Raw genomic sequence first — 15,703 nt, forward strand, 5'->3', positions numbered from 1 at the left:
TCAACCATTCCTGGTATGAGGGTTGACTTAGTTCTGGGGTGACTTTTGTTGCCGTTTTGTACATTCTCTAGAGCAGATGTATTCTTTTGATGGTGGCGTCTTCAAGCTTTGATACAGTAATACAGATTGGGTGCACCAAAGACTTATACAATTGAATAACCACTTTCTATTCCTTGAAGTCAAAAGTTTGTTTGACTATTCCTATTTTTTATTATTATTATTGCTGCAGTTCCTACTTACTGTGCAACTTTCAATTACTGGCAGATCAAAACTTCTAGATCTTTGTCTTCATCAGTCTGCATACTAGTGTAGTTGATATGTTAGTTGTGATAATATGCATTGTTATGCCCTACATGCAAGGTCTTGCATTTTTCAATAATGAAAAGCTTTTGCCAATCTTCTGACTGTCTGTGGAGTTTTATTTAGATCTCTTTGTAAGACTTCGATATAATTTTTTATTCTTTCTGTACCATAGATCTTAAGGTCATCTGTAAGATACTTCTTTTGTGCTGTACCAGGATTACATTTATGTGTAATATTGGAGTACATATTACAGTGTAGGCCTATATACATATATATATATATATATATATATATATATATATATATATATATATATATATATATATATATATATTTATATATATATATATATATATATATATATATATATATATATATATATATATATATATATATATATATTTATATATATATATATATATATATATATATATATATATATATTATATATATTATATATATTATATATATATATATATATATATATATATATATATATATATATATGAATGAAAACTCACACCCCAGAAGTGACTCGAACCCATACTCCCAGAAGCATCGCAACTGGTAACTACAGGGCGCCTTAATCCGCTTGACCATCACGGCCGTCAAAAGGAAGTGATAGCCGAGGCTATTTGAGCCACTTCCCCGACGGCAACTCGGATGGTAATCTTGGGCATAGCATTTCACCAAATCACCTCATTCTTTGGGGCACACGTGAGGAACACAGATGCAAACAAGCCTGAATGGTCCCCAGGACTATATGCGAATGAAAACTCACACCCCAGAAGTGACTCGAACCCATACTCCCAGAAGCATCGCAACTGGTAACTACAGGGCGCCTTAATCCGCTTGACCATCACGGCCGTCAAAAGGAAGTGATAGCCGAGGCTATTTGAGCCACTTCCCCGACGGCAACTCGGATGGTAATCTTGGGCATAGCATTTCACCAAATCACCTCATTCTTTGGGGCACACGTGAGGAACACAGATGCAAACAAGCCTGAATGGTCCCCAGGACTATATGCGAATGAAAACTCACACCCCAGAAGTGACTCGAACCCATACTCCCAGAAGCATCGCAACTGGTAACTACAGGGCGCCTTAATCAGGTTACCAGTTGCGATGCTTCTGGGAGTATGGGTTCGAGTCACTTCTGGGGTGTGAGTTTTCATTCGCATATAGTCCTGGGGACCATTCAGGCTTGTTTGCATCTGTGTTCCTCACGTGTGCCCCAAAGAATGAGGTGATTTGGTGAAATGCTATGCCCAAGATTACCATCCGAGTTGCCGTCGGGGAAGTGGCTCAAATAGCCTCGGCTATCACTTCCTTTTGACGGCCGTGATGGTCAAGCGGATTAAGGCGCCCTGTAGTTACCAGTTGCGATGCTTCTGGGAGTATGGGTTCGAGTCACTTCTGGGGTGTGAGTTTTCATTCGCATATAGTCCTGGGGACCATTCAGGCTTGTTTGCATATATATATATATATATATATGTCGTACCTAGTAGCCAGAACTCACTTCTCAGCCTACTATGCAAGGCCCAATTTGCCTAACAAGCAAAGTTTTCATGAATTAATTGTTTTTCAACTACCTAACCTACCTAATCTAACCTAACCTAACTTTTTCGGCTACCTAACCTAATTTAACCTATAAAGATAGGTTAAGTTAGGTGAGGTAGGGTTGGTTAGGTTCGGTCATATATCTACGTTAAGTTTAACTCCAATAAAAAAAAATTGACCTCATACATAATGAAATGGGTAGCTTTATCATTTCATAAGAATAAAATTTGAAAAAATATAATAATTCAGGAAAACTTGGCTTATTAGGCAAATCGGGCCTTGCATAGTAGGCTGAGAAGTGCGTTCTGGCTACTAGGTACGACATATATATATATATAATGTCGTACCTAGTAGCCAGAACGCACTTCTCAGCCTACTATGCAAGGCCCGATTTGCCTAATAAGCCAAGTTTTCATGAATTAATTGTTTTTCGACTACCTAACCTACCTAACCTAACCTAACCTAACTTTTTCAGCCACCTAACCTAACCTAACCTATTAAGATAGGTTAGGTTAGGTTAGGTAGGGTTGGTTAGGTTCGGTCATATATCTACGTTAATTTTAACTCCAATGAAAAAAATTGACCGCATACATAATGAAATTGGTATCTTTATCATTTCATTAGAAAAAAAAATTGAGAAAATATATTAATTCAGGAAAATTTGGCTTATTAGGCAAATCGGGCCTTGCATAGTAGACCGAGTACGACGTTCTGGCTACTAGGTACGACATAAATATATATATAATATATTACTTGATCACTATTTTTGGGAGGGTTTCGAAGCAACAGATCCTTGTCCCTATATTCCCCTCCATGTGCTTAGCATTTAACCCTTAGCCTCCATAGTTTTACTGGCTTAGCATTTTTACCTGATTATTACTTTACCTTAATCATGCACTTAGTGTCATTTTGAAGGAAGTAGGATGGAGGAGGAGAGGTTAGAGATGCAGTGTTTTGGCATACTTTAGTGCCATTTTGTGGGAAGTGAGGTGGATGATATGATAGAGATGCAGAAAGGTTGTAAGTGTATTGAATATTTTGTCGAGCTACTTTCATACCAGGAAACAAATGTGATGAATCCCATCATTTGAGTTTAAATACCATATTGGGTAAATATTAATAACATATGCAGTATTTCTTGCTTTTCAGAGATACATTGCTGAAGAAGAATTTTTCTCTTGGTGCACTAATAGACAAATTTAAGGTTCTACGTCAACAAGAACCTGGAACATGCTTGGTACTGAGTGCTCCAGTTTCAGAAGAAAATGTATCAAAAGTTAGTATCGTGGGTAAGTGGGAATATAGAATATTGATGAGTATTTAGTATTTTGCTGAAGTTCTGTGTGTGTTGCATTAGTTTTATTAATTTGTTGTGGAAGTGGAATAACAAGGCATATAACCCCTTGGAAGTATTCATATCTCACACAAATCTTTAAAATAGCCAGAACAAGTTGAGCAGAAATCTGCAAACCAATGTGTTTAACCTCACATATTGTAAGGGATCAAATTGTTCACCATCTCGCAACACAATCTTGTAAAAGCCACCCATCGTGGTTTTATCAAAAATAATTCCTGCATTACAAACCTGCTAGTATTTCTGGGGGGAGCCCCGTCGGCTCCCCGGAGCTATCCAGGCTGAATGGATATGAATAACTTTCTGGCATCGGTCAATGTGCTTGAATTTCTTGCCTTACGGGGACCACGAGCCAGAACCTGGACCCCTCAGAGTAACACGAGGAGCAATTGCCTATAGAAACCCCCCTGTGGTTGGGAGCATTCTATGTCTGTCATCGACCAGGACAGGCACCCAGAAAGGTAGGCACCCCAAAACAAATCCCTATTCTGGTGAAACTATTGCTACCGAAAACCGAACGAGTGGACAGAACTCCCCAAACAAAATTATCAAACTAGCATGACGTCGTCACGTCGCCGCGCCACCGTCTACGCAACCCCCCCCTTTGCTTTGGGTTGACCTGGTTTACCTTTTTCCTGTTCCAGGACACAGGTCTCCCAGGTCATCCACAGGATTATTCGGTCCACCTAGTCTGGGGTCTATCCCCGTGCAAACGACGTTCGTATGTTTGCGACTTTGGCTGCTGTGTTTAGTAATATGTCTTGAACTGACATTTGGGCATGGGGCTTTTAGAGTTCGAACAGGGTCCTGGCCACACGGTACCTCGTTAATGTACCCGGCTCTTCTTGGGCATATGTAGCCATGGGTCGCAGGTTGCAGCCAGTTGTCTCAACTTCAAGTTGAGGAGAGAGTGGCAGCCGCCTCCCGGGTAAGTCCTTCTTTTTCCTTTATCTTCGGTTAGGTAGCTCCGTGGGGGCTGAAGGGGCTCTCCACAGAAAACCAGTATTGAATGTAATGAAACTCCATTTTCTTGGTGAGACCCAGAGGCTCTCTGGCATCCCTCTCTCCCTCTGGTCGGCAGTTTATCATATTTTTTTATATTCAGTCTCTGAACAGAGGCTGAGTAGCCAGCACGAGGGGGGTCTGGGGGGTCCTCCTTTCCCCTCCCAGGGAGGGGGGGGAGGGGAGTTGTGCAGACAGCGGCGCAGGAGCTGTGGTGATGTCATGCTTGTTTTCAATTGGGAGTTCTGCTTGCTAGTTCGGCTTTTGGTTTGCAAATTTTAACCAGCTGTAGTTTGTTTCGGAATTCCTACCTTTCTGGGTGCCTGACCTGGTAGATGGCAGACATAGACTGCTTCCAATTACACAGGGGGGTGTATAGGCCATTTCTCCTCGTGCCTTTCTGAGGGGGCCAGGTTACAGCACTGGTACCCGGTAGGCCTAGAACTCCATCGATTGACTGTTACCATGGTCTAATATATACACATCCGCCTGGTATAGCTCCGGGGTGCCTCCGGGTCTCACCCAGAAAATGGTGTTTCATTACATTCAATGCTGTTTTTTTTAATGGAAAGTGTGGAGAACGCATTTAGATATTTACTAAGATGTGAAGAATCTCTTTGTTTCTCCAGCATGGTATTCTCGAGGTGGAAGACTCGGGAAGAGTAACAAGATTTCTTGAGAAGCCACCGTCTTCCATCACTTCATCAAGGCTTCAGTGCCCATGTTTTTATATTATTTCATCAGAAAGTCTTCGTCATTTGAAGGTATGTTAATTACTTTTGTGATGTCTAGTTTTATTTCCCTGATATATACACTTTTATGTTTTCTTGAAGGGGTAATGGAGAAAATGTCAGCTGGCTTATTAAGCAAAACAGGTCAGTACCCACCTAGTAATGCTCGACTGGTAGTGCTTAGTAGAGACTGTGCTTTGGCTTTTTGGAGCTTTCCTAGACTTTTCAGCAACTACCATGGTCATTCTCATATCTGTTTTTGAACATGTGAATGTAGTTTGCCCTCATAATTCCGCAACCCAACTATGGAATCTGCCATCACTACTCCACAATCCATGTATGGAATATGCCTTCACCACTCCACAATCTCTGTACAGAGTTTGCCTCCATAACTCGAGTCCCTAATTTATTCCAATTATTTTAATACTTTTACACTTGCCTGAACTGCGGGGGGGGGGGGGTTCTCTTTGGTCCTTTTAATATCCCGGGCTACATTTACATGCTGTAAGGCCTGAGCCCTAGAGGCGCATAGGGTCCTACCAGGACAGCAACTCATTGGGTCATTTTAGCATTCATTAATACTTTTATAAGAATTCACATGTATTTTTCTAGCTAGGCTGGGGATGTAGTTCAACATGTAGTAAAAAATGCGGTGTTAAACATGCACGTCGAACAACCAAAATGTTAAACGTGTGTTTTTTTTGTTTTTTTTTTAGGGATATTCCTGCGTGGGCTCTAAACGTGTTTCTAATAAATGTAGCATTAAACACATGTTTCTAACAGTATTAAACATGCATTTCTGACAATCACAGTGTTTAACACATGTTTTTGACAACCATAGTGTTGACCTCTGTGATGAACCGAGTTTATTGTGACATTTCTCCTGTGCACATAAGTCAAGTGTTTACAAATTTTTGTTTGATCTTTGTAAGATGATAAATTCCCTTCCCTGAACATATACATGTATAAAAAAATATAAAAAATCCACTTACTTTGCCTGTGGGGACATGGAGAAGGGGGCATCACGGGCTCGTCGACAGTGTGTGAAGCTCCCAGAGGTGGTCGCCCGGGCCATTCATTACCGCGAGTTGCCACAAATATATTTTCAATTATTTGTTCTATGTATTTCCAATGCGGTTTTATTTGTATTTTTTCTGGGGGGAACCCCTACGGCTCCCCGGAGCTTACTAGGCTGATATGCTAATTGTCAGACTTTGGCATCAGTCATGTGTACCGAGTTCTTATGGGCCTACCAGGGACCACATGCCAGAACCTGGGCCCCCTCTAGAGAGGCAAGGGGAGCAATGGCCTATAGAAACCCCCGTGTTGTTGGAAGCATTCTATGTTTGTTATCGACCGGCTTAGGCACCTAGAAAAGTAGGCGTCCCAAAACAAACCCCTATTCTGGTGAAAATTGCCACCAAAAACCGAACAAGTGGATAGAATTCCCCAAACAAAAACGAGCAAACTAGTATGACGTCACCCGTCATCGTGCCGCTGTCTGCGCAGCTCCCCCCTCCCCGGGAGGGGGAAGGGGTAGCCCCAGACCTACCACGCTGGCGATCCACACCCCAGTTCTTCGGCTGATGCTATTGGCACTGGTTGCGTGCTCCGGCTCAAGTGGTTGTTTCAGCACTGTACCTAGAGTGTGGTGTCTGTCTTCTAGGTGGTGCGTGAACCGTGAGTCTCCAGTACTCGGGCTGCATGCGCCTAGGGTTACCTTCCCTTGGTGCCCTGTAAGTACTGCCCTTGGGGCTTGGGGTTACCTTCCACAAGTTCCTTGGGTCCTGCTTCTGCTAGGCTGTTTGCTGCTCGGTTTTCGGCCACCCTTTGTGTGATAGGGGGTTCTGTCTCCCTTGTTTGCCTTAGGGTAAGGGGCAGTCATAGCAGCCGGCTCTGTTCCGCCTGGGTACGCTGTACTATTGCGGGGTTTTCTTTTTCTTTTTGTTTGTCTACCTGGTGGTGGGCTCTCCCTTTGGTTTTTTTCCCCCTTTGTGCCGAGTTCTCTTCCTTCTTCCTGTGGTTTCCCCTGCTAGGTCCCCGTGAGTGTACACGTCCCGGGGGTTCAGCTCTTAGAACGTTGTTTGGTAGCCATGGGCGCCGGTTAGCAGTACCCTACCTGGGATTACCTGAGCTCGAGTGTTCTTATAGTAAACGCTCAGGACCCTGGGAAACCCCTAGGGGGGAGCGTGGGCCTGATGGATTTGGCCCCGGAGTCCCCCCACCTCGCTTTGTGCAAGTTCGAGGGTTGCTCTGTCCCCTTGTCTCAGGGTGACTCTCACTGTTTTGCCTCCGTCTGCAGCCTGTGGGGTCGGTGACACCTTCGGCCCAGGGTCCTGCAAGTTTTGTTGCTTATTTGTGACTCAGTTACCCAGTCTTATGCTGACTATGTGGGTGCAGGCTGCACAGGCGTTGCACATTTGGGTTTAGGTGACAACGCGCTAGTTGTTTGCTCCCCGGAAGCCCCGAGGCTGCCCCGTTTTGGTTGGTGGTCTTGTTGGGTTCCCCCCCCCCTTCCTCCCTACATCCAGGTCTTTACCGTCTGTGGGTTCCGGGTCGGGGCAGGGCTTCCATGGTTTTGAGACTCGGTTGGTCTCGGGGACTTCCCCTTCTGGGGTAGCAACGGGGGCATTCGAGCCTGTTTTCTCCAGCCGTGTTGTAAGAGTCTGCCAGTGGGCTTCCTTCCTTAGTGCTTTTCACGGCTGCCCCGGTTTTTCTTGAGGCTGGGGCTTTGTGGGGACGGCTCGGCCCCGGGGCCTGCCGGGTGGGTTCCCGGGGCTGGGGTGGGGCTGGCGTGGGGGACCTCAGGCCCCGTTGGACCCCGCCGGCGTTTTTCTACCCCTCTGGGCGGGGCCTGCGGTTTTGTGTAGTGGGGCTTTTCCTTCCCCCCTCTCCACAAGAGTATTTGGGCGTCGGCCCCTCCCTGGGCTCGGTTCCTTGTCCATTATGCCTGTTGCTTCCGTCATGTCCCCCTCTTCTTGGGGTTCTGCATGACTTTTGGTCTTGGGTGCAACTGGGTTTTTCTGTGCCTTCGTCCTTTGTGTTTGCTTCTATGGGTTCTTGAAGGTTCGGGATGGTTTTGCTCCTTTCCGTTTTACTGGTACGTCTGTCGTTGTTCAGTGGGGCTTCCATCTGGTCTTTTCTAGGGTTTGTGGGTTCTATTCTGGGCATCTTTTGGGTTTTTGGCCTTCTCGTTCTTTTGTTCTTATCTCTTCTCTCTGTTTTGTGTCTCGGCACTGCTCATTTTCCTTCCGTTCTGGTCCGGGAGTCCGGATTGGGCTACTTTTAGCCCGTTGGGCTCTTTGTCTCCTTGTTGGGCTACTGGTAGCCCGCTTGGGTTCTGATTCGGTTCATTGTTTTTCTTACATGAGCCGGCTAGGTTGGTTGTTGCTTCCTTTTTTTTGGCTTTTGTTTCCATGAGTTGGCCTGTTTCTTCAATGGATCGCTCGGGATGCGACCTGTTGGGCTACTTTTCTGCTCTGTTGTTGGCCGGAGTAGTTGGCTGTGTAGCCCAACCTGTTGGGCTACTTTTCTTTCATGTCCTGCGCATGCGCCGTGGGAGTTTGTTTTGGTTTAGGGCGGTGTGCACACGTGCTGGTGTTCTGGGTCCGTTTTCTCTCGGGGGGGCTTCGCCTCTCGCCCTTATCATTCTCCAGTCCGTGCCCCGTTGCTCTTGGGGGTGTCTGGAGTGCTGCTATGGGGAGGTCACCGGGTTTTTCCCTACTTTTTGGGTGGGGGGCACCTCCTTCGCCATTCCCCTCCTCTTCTCCGGCATGAGCGGCTCTGGCCTGCCTTCGGCGGGCGGTGCTCCCGGTTTTCTCGGCTACAGGTGCATGATACCCTGGCCGCCTTCCGTTCCGGTTTTGTTTTTTGATGGCTCTTTTCCAGTTGGCATTGGCCTCTGGGGGTCGGGTAGGTGAGCTTCATGCTCTCCTCCTGCTCGGGTTTTCTGCTCCTTCGGTCGGGGTGCTCGGTTTGGTCGTCTGTTGCCTTCTTTTCTGGCGAAGAATGAGGCTGCTGCTTTCCGGAGGGGTCCCTGGGTTGTTGGTGATTGGTTGGTTGGGCCAGGGGTGCATTTTGTTTTTGTCCGGTTGCGGCTCTCCGCCGTTATTGGCTTGCCACGGCTTCTGGGTCCGTGGACGCGCTTTGGGTTGCTCCGGTTCCCTTCTTCCCTGTTCCAGGGTGCGGGTCTCCCAGGTCGTCCGTGGGGTTCTTAAGGTTTGCCAGCCTTCGGTCTATCTCTGTGCCCATGACATCCGCAAGTTTGCGGCTCTAGCCGCAGTCTTTGGTAATGTGTCCTGGGAGGACACTCGGGCACTGGGAATTTGATGGTCGAGTAGGGTCCTTGGCTGCTCGTTACCTTGTACATGTTCATGGGCACAGTCGGGCCTGTGTCGCTTTGGGTCGGCGGATGCGACCTGTTGTCTCGACTTCGGGTTGAGTAGTGTGCGGCGACCGCCTCCCGCGTCTGTCCCTATTCTTTTCCTCTGTGGGTAATTAGCTCCGGGGAGCCATAGAGGCTCCCCCCAGAAAACCAGCGTTGAATGTAATGAAACGCCATTTTCTGGGTGAGTCCCAGAGCCTCCCCGGATTCCCTCCCTCCCTCCGGTCGGCGTTTTTTTGCGTGTTTTAACATCCAGCCTCAGAACTGGGGTGTGGATCGCCGGCATGGTAGGTCTGGGGCTACCCCTTCCCTCTCCCGGGGAGGGGGGAGCTGCGCTGACAGCGGCGCGATGACAGGTGACATCATACTAGTTTGCCCGTTTTTATTTGGGGAGTTCTATCCACTCGTTTGGTTTTTGGTTGCAATTTTCACCAGAATAGGGGTTGTTTTGGGACGCCTACCTTTCTGGGTACCTAACCCGGTCGATGGCAGACATAGAATGCTTCCAACCACACGGGGGTTTCTATAGGCTATTGCTCCCCTTGCCTCTCTAGAGGGGGCCAGGTTCTGGCTCGTGGTCCCCGGTAGGCCTATAAGAACTCCGTACACATGACTGATGCCAAAGTCTGACATTAGCATATCAGCCTGGTAAGCTCCGGGGAGCCTCCGGGACTCACCCAGAAAATGGCGCTTCATTACATTCAACGCCGGTTTTTTGTCTTTTGGTCTCTGGCCCTCTCGCAATTTCTGTCGAACCAATCCTGTTTCCTTGTTCTGCATCTCTGCTTTGGTATAAAGGTATAAACAAGGTATAAATTTTTTTGTGCCTTTATCATATATTTCACAAAACTTGACATACATCTCATTTACTTCATGTCCCAACAGCAAGTCTTTCCAGTCAAATTCCTTAAAGAAATGTCTGAGTTCCCCATAATGACCTCTCTTGAAATCAGGCTTTTTAACTGCTTCAACCTCATTTTCTTCCAAATTATAATGCATAGTATACTTTATTCCCATTAAGACATGGTCACTTTTACCTAAGGGAGGGAGGTACTGAATGTCAAATATCTCTTCCTCTTTACTGGTAAATATCAAATCCAGCATGGAGGGAATGTCCCCTTCCCTCATCCTCGTAGCTTGTTTAACATGTTGAAACATGAATGTTTCCAGGATGAGGTTTACGAATCTACAAGTCCAAAAATCCTCCATTCTAGCTTCATATGCCTCCCAGTCTATGGATTTCAAGTTGAAGTCGCCAACTACCAACAATCATGATCTATCTCTATCGGCTCTTGCTATAATTTCTCTCATTGCTGTATTGTTATAAAACCCTCTCATTTATTATCTAGCGTCCCATTTGTCCATGTGTTGCTTGGCAGTGGACTATATGTATTTAAGATCGTTAATTTATCATCCTGATTGCAAATCTCTAGTACTATTATGTCAACTTCTCGTGGATTGGCAATCATTATTTTGTTTACCTTTAGGTGTTCTTTCACTAGCACAGCAACACCACCGCCTTTCCTAATGTTTCTGTCCCGTCTCCAAACCGAGTAGCCTCTTGGGAATGTGATCTCATTTAAAATATCATCTTCAAGTTTTGTCTTCGTGAGTGCAACAATGTATGGTGTCTGCAGCTGTATTACATCACTTAACTCCAGTATCTTTGATCTCACTCCATCTATGTTGGTGTATGCAATTTTCAGGAACTTGTTCCCCCCCCCCTCTCCCTATTCTTCACTCCCCCTCTCTCTAATGATTTTGTTGGTTTGCCTTTATGTACCACTACTGGTTTGCCTACCCCTATCACTTTGTAGAAAAAAGATTTGATTTATTCTTCATTCCTGCTCTCATTTAATCGTTTTGCCTCTACGAGGTTCAGTTTCAGCTTCTCTGTCTTTGTTTGAAAGATCTCGTCTTAACGACCATACTTTCCCTACCTGATCACTTTGTAATTTTCTAGCATTCCTTAGTACTTCTTCCATCTGTTTGGCACCATTCAGGGTGATCCTCAAAGGTCGATCTTTCCCTTTTACGTATCCTTTTATAGTATTTTATATTACGTATTATATTTTATGTAAGGTCTTTCTCTGGATCATAGTCCATGTCATCATCCATAGGACTGTCATCATACAAAATGTTGCGTATCTCCTTAGAGAGTCGTTTTCCATGACCGTGGGTAACCATGGAGCGGGAGCTCGTGGACGATGCGTCAGACATGGTTGCTGCTTTGAAACTGAGGCTCCCCATGGCCGCAGGGCATGCTGGGATTTTTTTAAAGATGGCAGACGATCCTTGGGGTCACCAGGCATCCATTTTGTACCCGCGTCACCGCGCGCCAGTTTTGAATGGAATGTGAAAAATAAAAATACCCGGAGGCGAGTTGCACATGCCCCGTCGAGCGCCTGCAGGAGCGTTGTGTAGTTCAGTGGTTTATAATTTAGAAGTTTCTCTCGATTATCATTTTTATAAATCGGTACTATGTTTGCCTTTTTCCATATATCTGTATCTGATTAGATTCCTGTGCACAAGGATGTCTTGAATATTAATTTGAGTGGAATGCTCAGCTCAGTTGCACATTCTTGTAGCACCCAAGGTGAAACTCCATCAAGTCCAAACCCTTTATTTCTTCCTAGCCTCATGAGTAATTTTTCCACTCTGTCTTGATATACCTCTATGTATTTGTGTTCTGGAATTAGTACTTGGTCCAGCTTTCTGAAATCCCCATTTTGTACACACGCACTTTGAAACTGTTCATTCAGCATTTTACACATTTCTATTTAATTCTCAGTAGTCCTGTTTCCCCTTCTCAATCTGGATTTTATCTTTTACATGCAGCTTCGTTTTAATGAATTTATAGAAAATGCCTGCATCTGTTTTACATTTGTCCATTATACCTTTCTCAAAGTTCCTTTCTGCCTCCCTTCTCACTGCTGTGTAATTGTTTCTTGCTTGTTTGTAATTCTGTTATGTTTGTGGGTTAGGCCTCTTCCAAATACTGAACCTATTTTCTTGTCTTTTTCCTCTCTGGCCCTCTCATAATTTCTGTTGAACCAATCTAGTTTTCTGGTCCTGCATCTCTGCCTTGGTATGAATGTTTGTGTGCCTTCATTGTATATTTTGCAAAATTTGACATACATCTCATTTACTTTCTTGCCTAGCAACAAGTCTGTCCCATTAAACCCATTGAAGAATTTTCTAAAGTACCCACAGTGTCCTCTCTTGATAGAGTTTATCAACTGTTTCAATGTCCCCATTCTCTTCTAGACTATATTGTAAAGCATATTTAATTTCCAACAGGACATGATCACTCTTTCCCAAGGGAGGAAGGTACTGGATGTCAAATATCTGTGTAACAGTTTTGTTTTATCTGGCTTGTTATGATTTGATTGCTTATGCTTCTAAAGAATAGAAAATGGCTATTATTTCCCTTAAACTCTGCTTTAACCTTTACCTTAGACAGCTTAGGGAAATTGTCTTGCAGCTGTCTGGGGCAAAGGTCAAAGCAAAGTTTGAGGGGAATAATAGTATTATTATAGAAAATAATACTATTTCCTATACCATTTTTAGGCATAAGCAACAAGAAAATAACACCTGCTACCCAAGAAAAAAAATTGCTACATTGTGTAATTGTTCTTTTATTTTACTTCATAAGCTATACTGCCATACTTGAGTGTCAGCGCAGTCGATTCAAACTGAAAAGTCCCGGGTTCGATTCCCAAGACAGGACAAAGATGGTTGGACACGTTTTCTTTCACTATGTCTTTGTTCACCTAGTGGTAAATTTGTATCTGGGAGTTGAGCAACTGTTGTGGGTTGTACCTTAGCAAAAGCCAGTAATTCGACCAGAGGGAAATCGATAAGCCTAACATGCTTCCAGTCCATAACATTGAAAAACCATAAAAAAATATCAGTAAAGACTATTGTAGTTTCTACATAAGCTGTTTGCTACTTTGTCAACATTCATTTAAGATCATTCTGGAATAGCTGTATGATTCAGTTATGTAAGAAACATAACAGTAAGAATAAATGTAAAGAGGCTTTTTGCCACAAATTTGTCTTAAAGGAGTTATAGGATATTGGATATAGTATGAGGAGGGTGTGACCTGAGAAAAGTATGTAATCTTTTTTGCTTCATCGTTTTAAAGAACCTCTAACCTAACCTAATGAAAATAAGAGTTAAAATGTTGCGTTTTACATGTACAGTCGGGTTTGTTTTTGACGCACAATCAAGATTTCCAAGTTAGAATTCCGGGTGGGACAGAAATGATTGGGCACATTTCCTCTCGCCTAATGCGCCCTGTTCACCTAGCAGTAAGCAGGTACTCAGGAGTTAGTGAGCTTGTTGTGGGGTTGCATCCTGGGTGGGGTCAGTAATTCAACCTTGGGGGGGGGGGGGGAGACCTCGATATAAGACTAACGTGTATGAATACACTCTGGCTGCCTGTCCCCCGACACAATGAATTATTATTATTATATCATGTGGATAAGATGTGTTATGTCCCCATGACATAATCTCCATAACAATACACATTGCCATGGAGATTATGAAATCTGGATGAAAACGTTTTGACCATACTGTGCAGTACAGGATATTGTATATAGATAAATAGTGGCAAGTAGCCTCATGCCAAGTACTAAACAATTTTTGCAGAATTTTTTGGAAGAAACAAGAGAGAAACCTCTGAATGTGCGTGATGCAACAGGATTATTCATTGCCAAGCTCATCCATCAAGCCCCAGTCTATGCCTATCACGTTGAGAGACGCTATGATGTCGGCGGTCTGCGATCATATGTAGAGTGTAACCAAGAGTTCATATCAGAGTGTCACTAGTATTGCTAAGAACTGTATAACATACTTTAAAATAATTTAGAAATCTTGTATTTACTTAAAGGGACTAGTTGGTGAACTAGGAAGATGATTTCATAATTAAAATAATAAATAATGTATTTACTAACCATATCCACATATGAAATGAAGTGAAATAGACATTAATTTGGTCTATCCTGGATCTTTAATATGTCATAAGTTAATAAGGGTTCAAAATAACCAACACAGTCACTTTCATTTCTTTTCATGTACTGTACTGTATGTGGGTTTGGTTTTTAGTTTATCATGTTGTTGTGACTTATCCTTTGCAAATATATTTTAAGTTTTTAAATTAAAATCAGCACACATGCAATGGACTTACTCAAATAGAATGATTAGTAATGAACCCTTAAAGTTTTCTGATTTTCTGCTGTCTATGACTTCACTTATTTTCTGGGGGAGCTCCTTATGACTCCATGAAGCAGTCACGCTGAGGGGCTCCCAACTACAGGGTTGCATCAGTTGCAGAGTTCTGTTTAGTCTATCGAGGACCAGAGGCAAAAACCTGGCTTCCCCTCAGAGGTGCAGAGAGCAGGTTACACTCCGCTTAAACACTGAGAAATCATCCAGAAAGTCGGTAAACTAATTCAAAAAGGGGTGTCTAGCAAATATCTCCTTGGGGAGTTTTCACATACATACAGTCTTTACAGTGCTTTTAGTCTTTAGCTGCTTTATAGATGAGTTAAAGAGTCAATATCTTGGTGAGTGGTCCTTAATAGCTTGTCTGTGGTAGACTTGATTGAGTATAATTATCGAGCTGAGTGGTGGTGAATTATACTCTTGAATTGTAGTACAGTACTGTACTACATTTCAGCTGTATTAGTCTCGGTTCACTACATGCTAACTCAAATAATATGAAGCAAATGTATCAAAAATAAATTATTAATCGTCATAATAAAGAATACTACGTAAAAATTTTTATTATAGTCTTATGTACAGTGGAACCTCAATTGATGAATGCCCCTCTTTATTAATTTTTCGGTTTACAAGCTCAATTTCTCCGTAAAATTTTACTTGGTATATGAGCTTTGCCTCACTTGGTGAGTTTGTTGATACACGTATGGGTCGACCAAACATGTGGTTCCTGGTGGCATGGGCGAGGCGTGCTTAAGTTTACCAGTGTCTCCTGCCTAGTGATGATGATGCTTGAATATTGTTCTCCGACTCTCCCGACTGACACACTCTGCTCCTCTCCCACCTCTGTGGCAGGGTTGAGCCCCAAGCCCTGAGTGCTGACCATCTCATCACCTGGCGTGGCTCCGTCTCTTGTTGTCACAACTGTGCCTTTTACCCCCCCCTCTCTTACCAGGGGTGCTCGGCACTGTCACCTCCGCACTCACATGTATATGATTCCTTCCCAGTCTAATACTTTCCGGGCTTTGTTTGGTCTTGCTACGTGGACTAAGTATTTTGATCTTAATCATGTTGACCCTACTCATCCTGATGATTTTATTTTTCCATAAACACTTTGTTGATTCGGTGGATACATTTGTCACTTTT

At 43.9% G+C, this 15,703-nt stretch overlaps 1 protein-coding gene across 1 annotated transcript in view; it reads left to right on the forward strand.

The window, feature by feature from the left end:
- Positions 1-15,118, forward strand: part of LOC123765887 (uncharacterized) — a 31,329-nt gene extending 16,211 nt beyond the window's left edge. Inside the window, exons 4-6 of the mRNA XM_045754744.2 lie at positions 3,012-3,138; positions 4,848-4,982; positions 13,988-15,118. Of these exons, the coding sequence (XP_045610700.1) occupies positions 3,012-3,138; positions 4,848-4,982; positions 13,988-14,167 (442 nt within the window). The 3' untranslated portion in view covers positions 14,168-15,118. The remainder of the gene's footprint in view (positions 1-3,011; positions 3,139-4,847; positions 4,983-13,987) is intronic.
- Positions 15,119-15,703: the final 585 nt, after the last annotated feature.

This window comes from Procambarus clarkii, chromosome 37 (genome assembly GCF_040958095.1).
Source record: "Procambarus clarkii isolate CNS0578487 chromosome 37, FALCON_Pclarkii_2.0, whole genome shotgun sequence".
Taxonomy (NCBI): domain Eukaryota; kingdom Metazoa; phylum Arthropoda; class Malacostraca; order Decapoda; family Cambaridae; genus Procambarus; species Procambarus clarkii.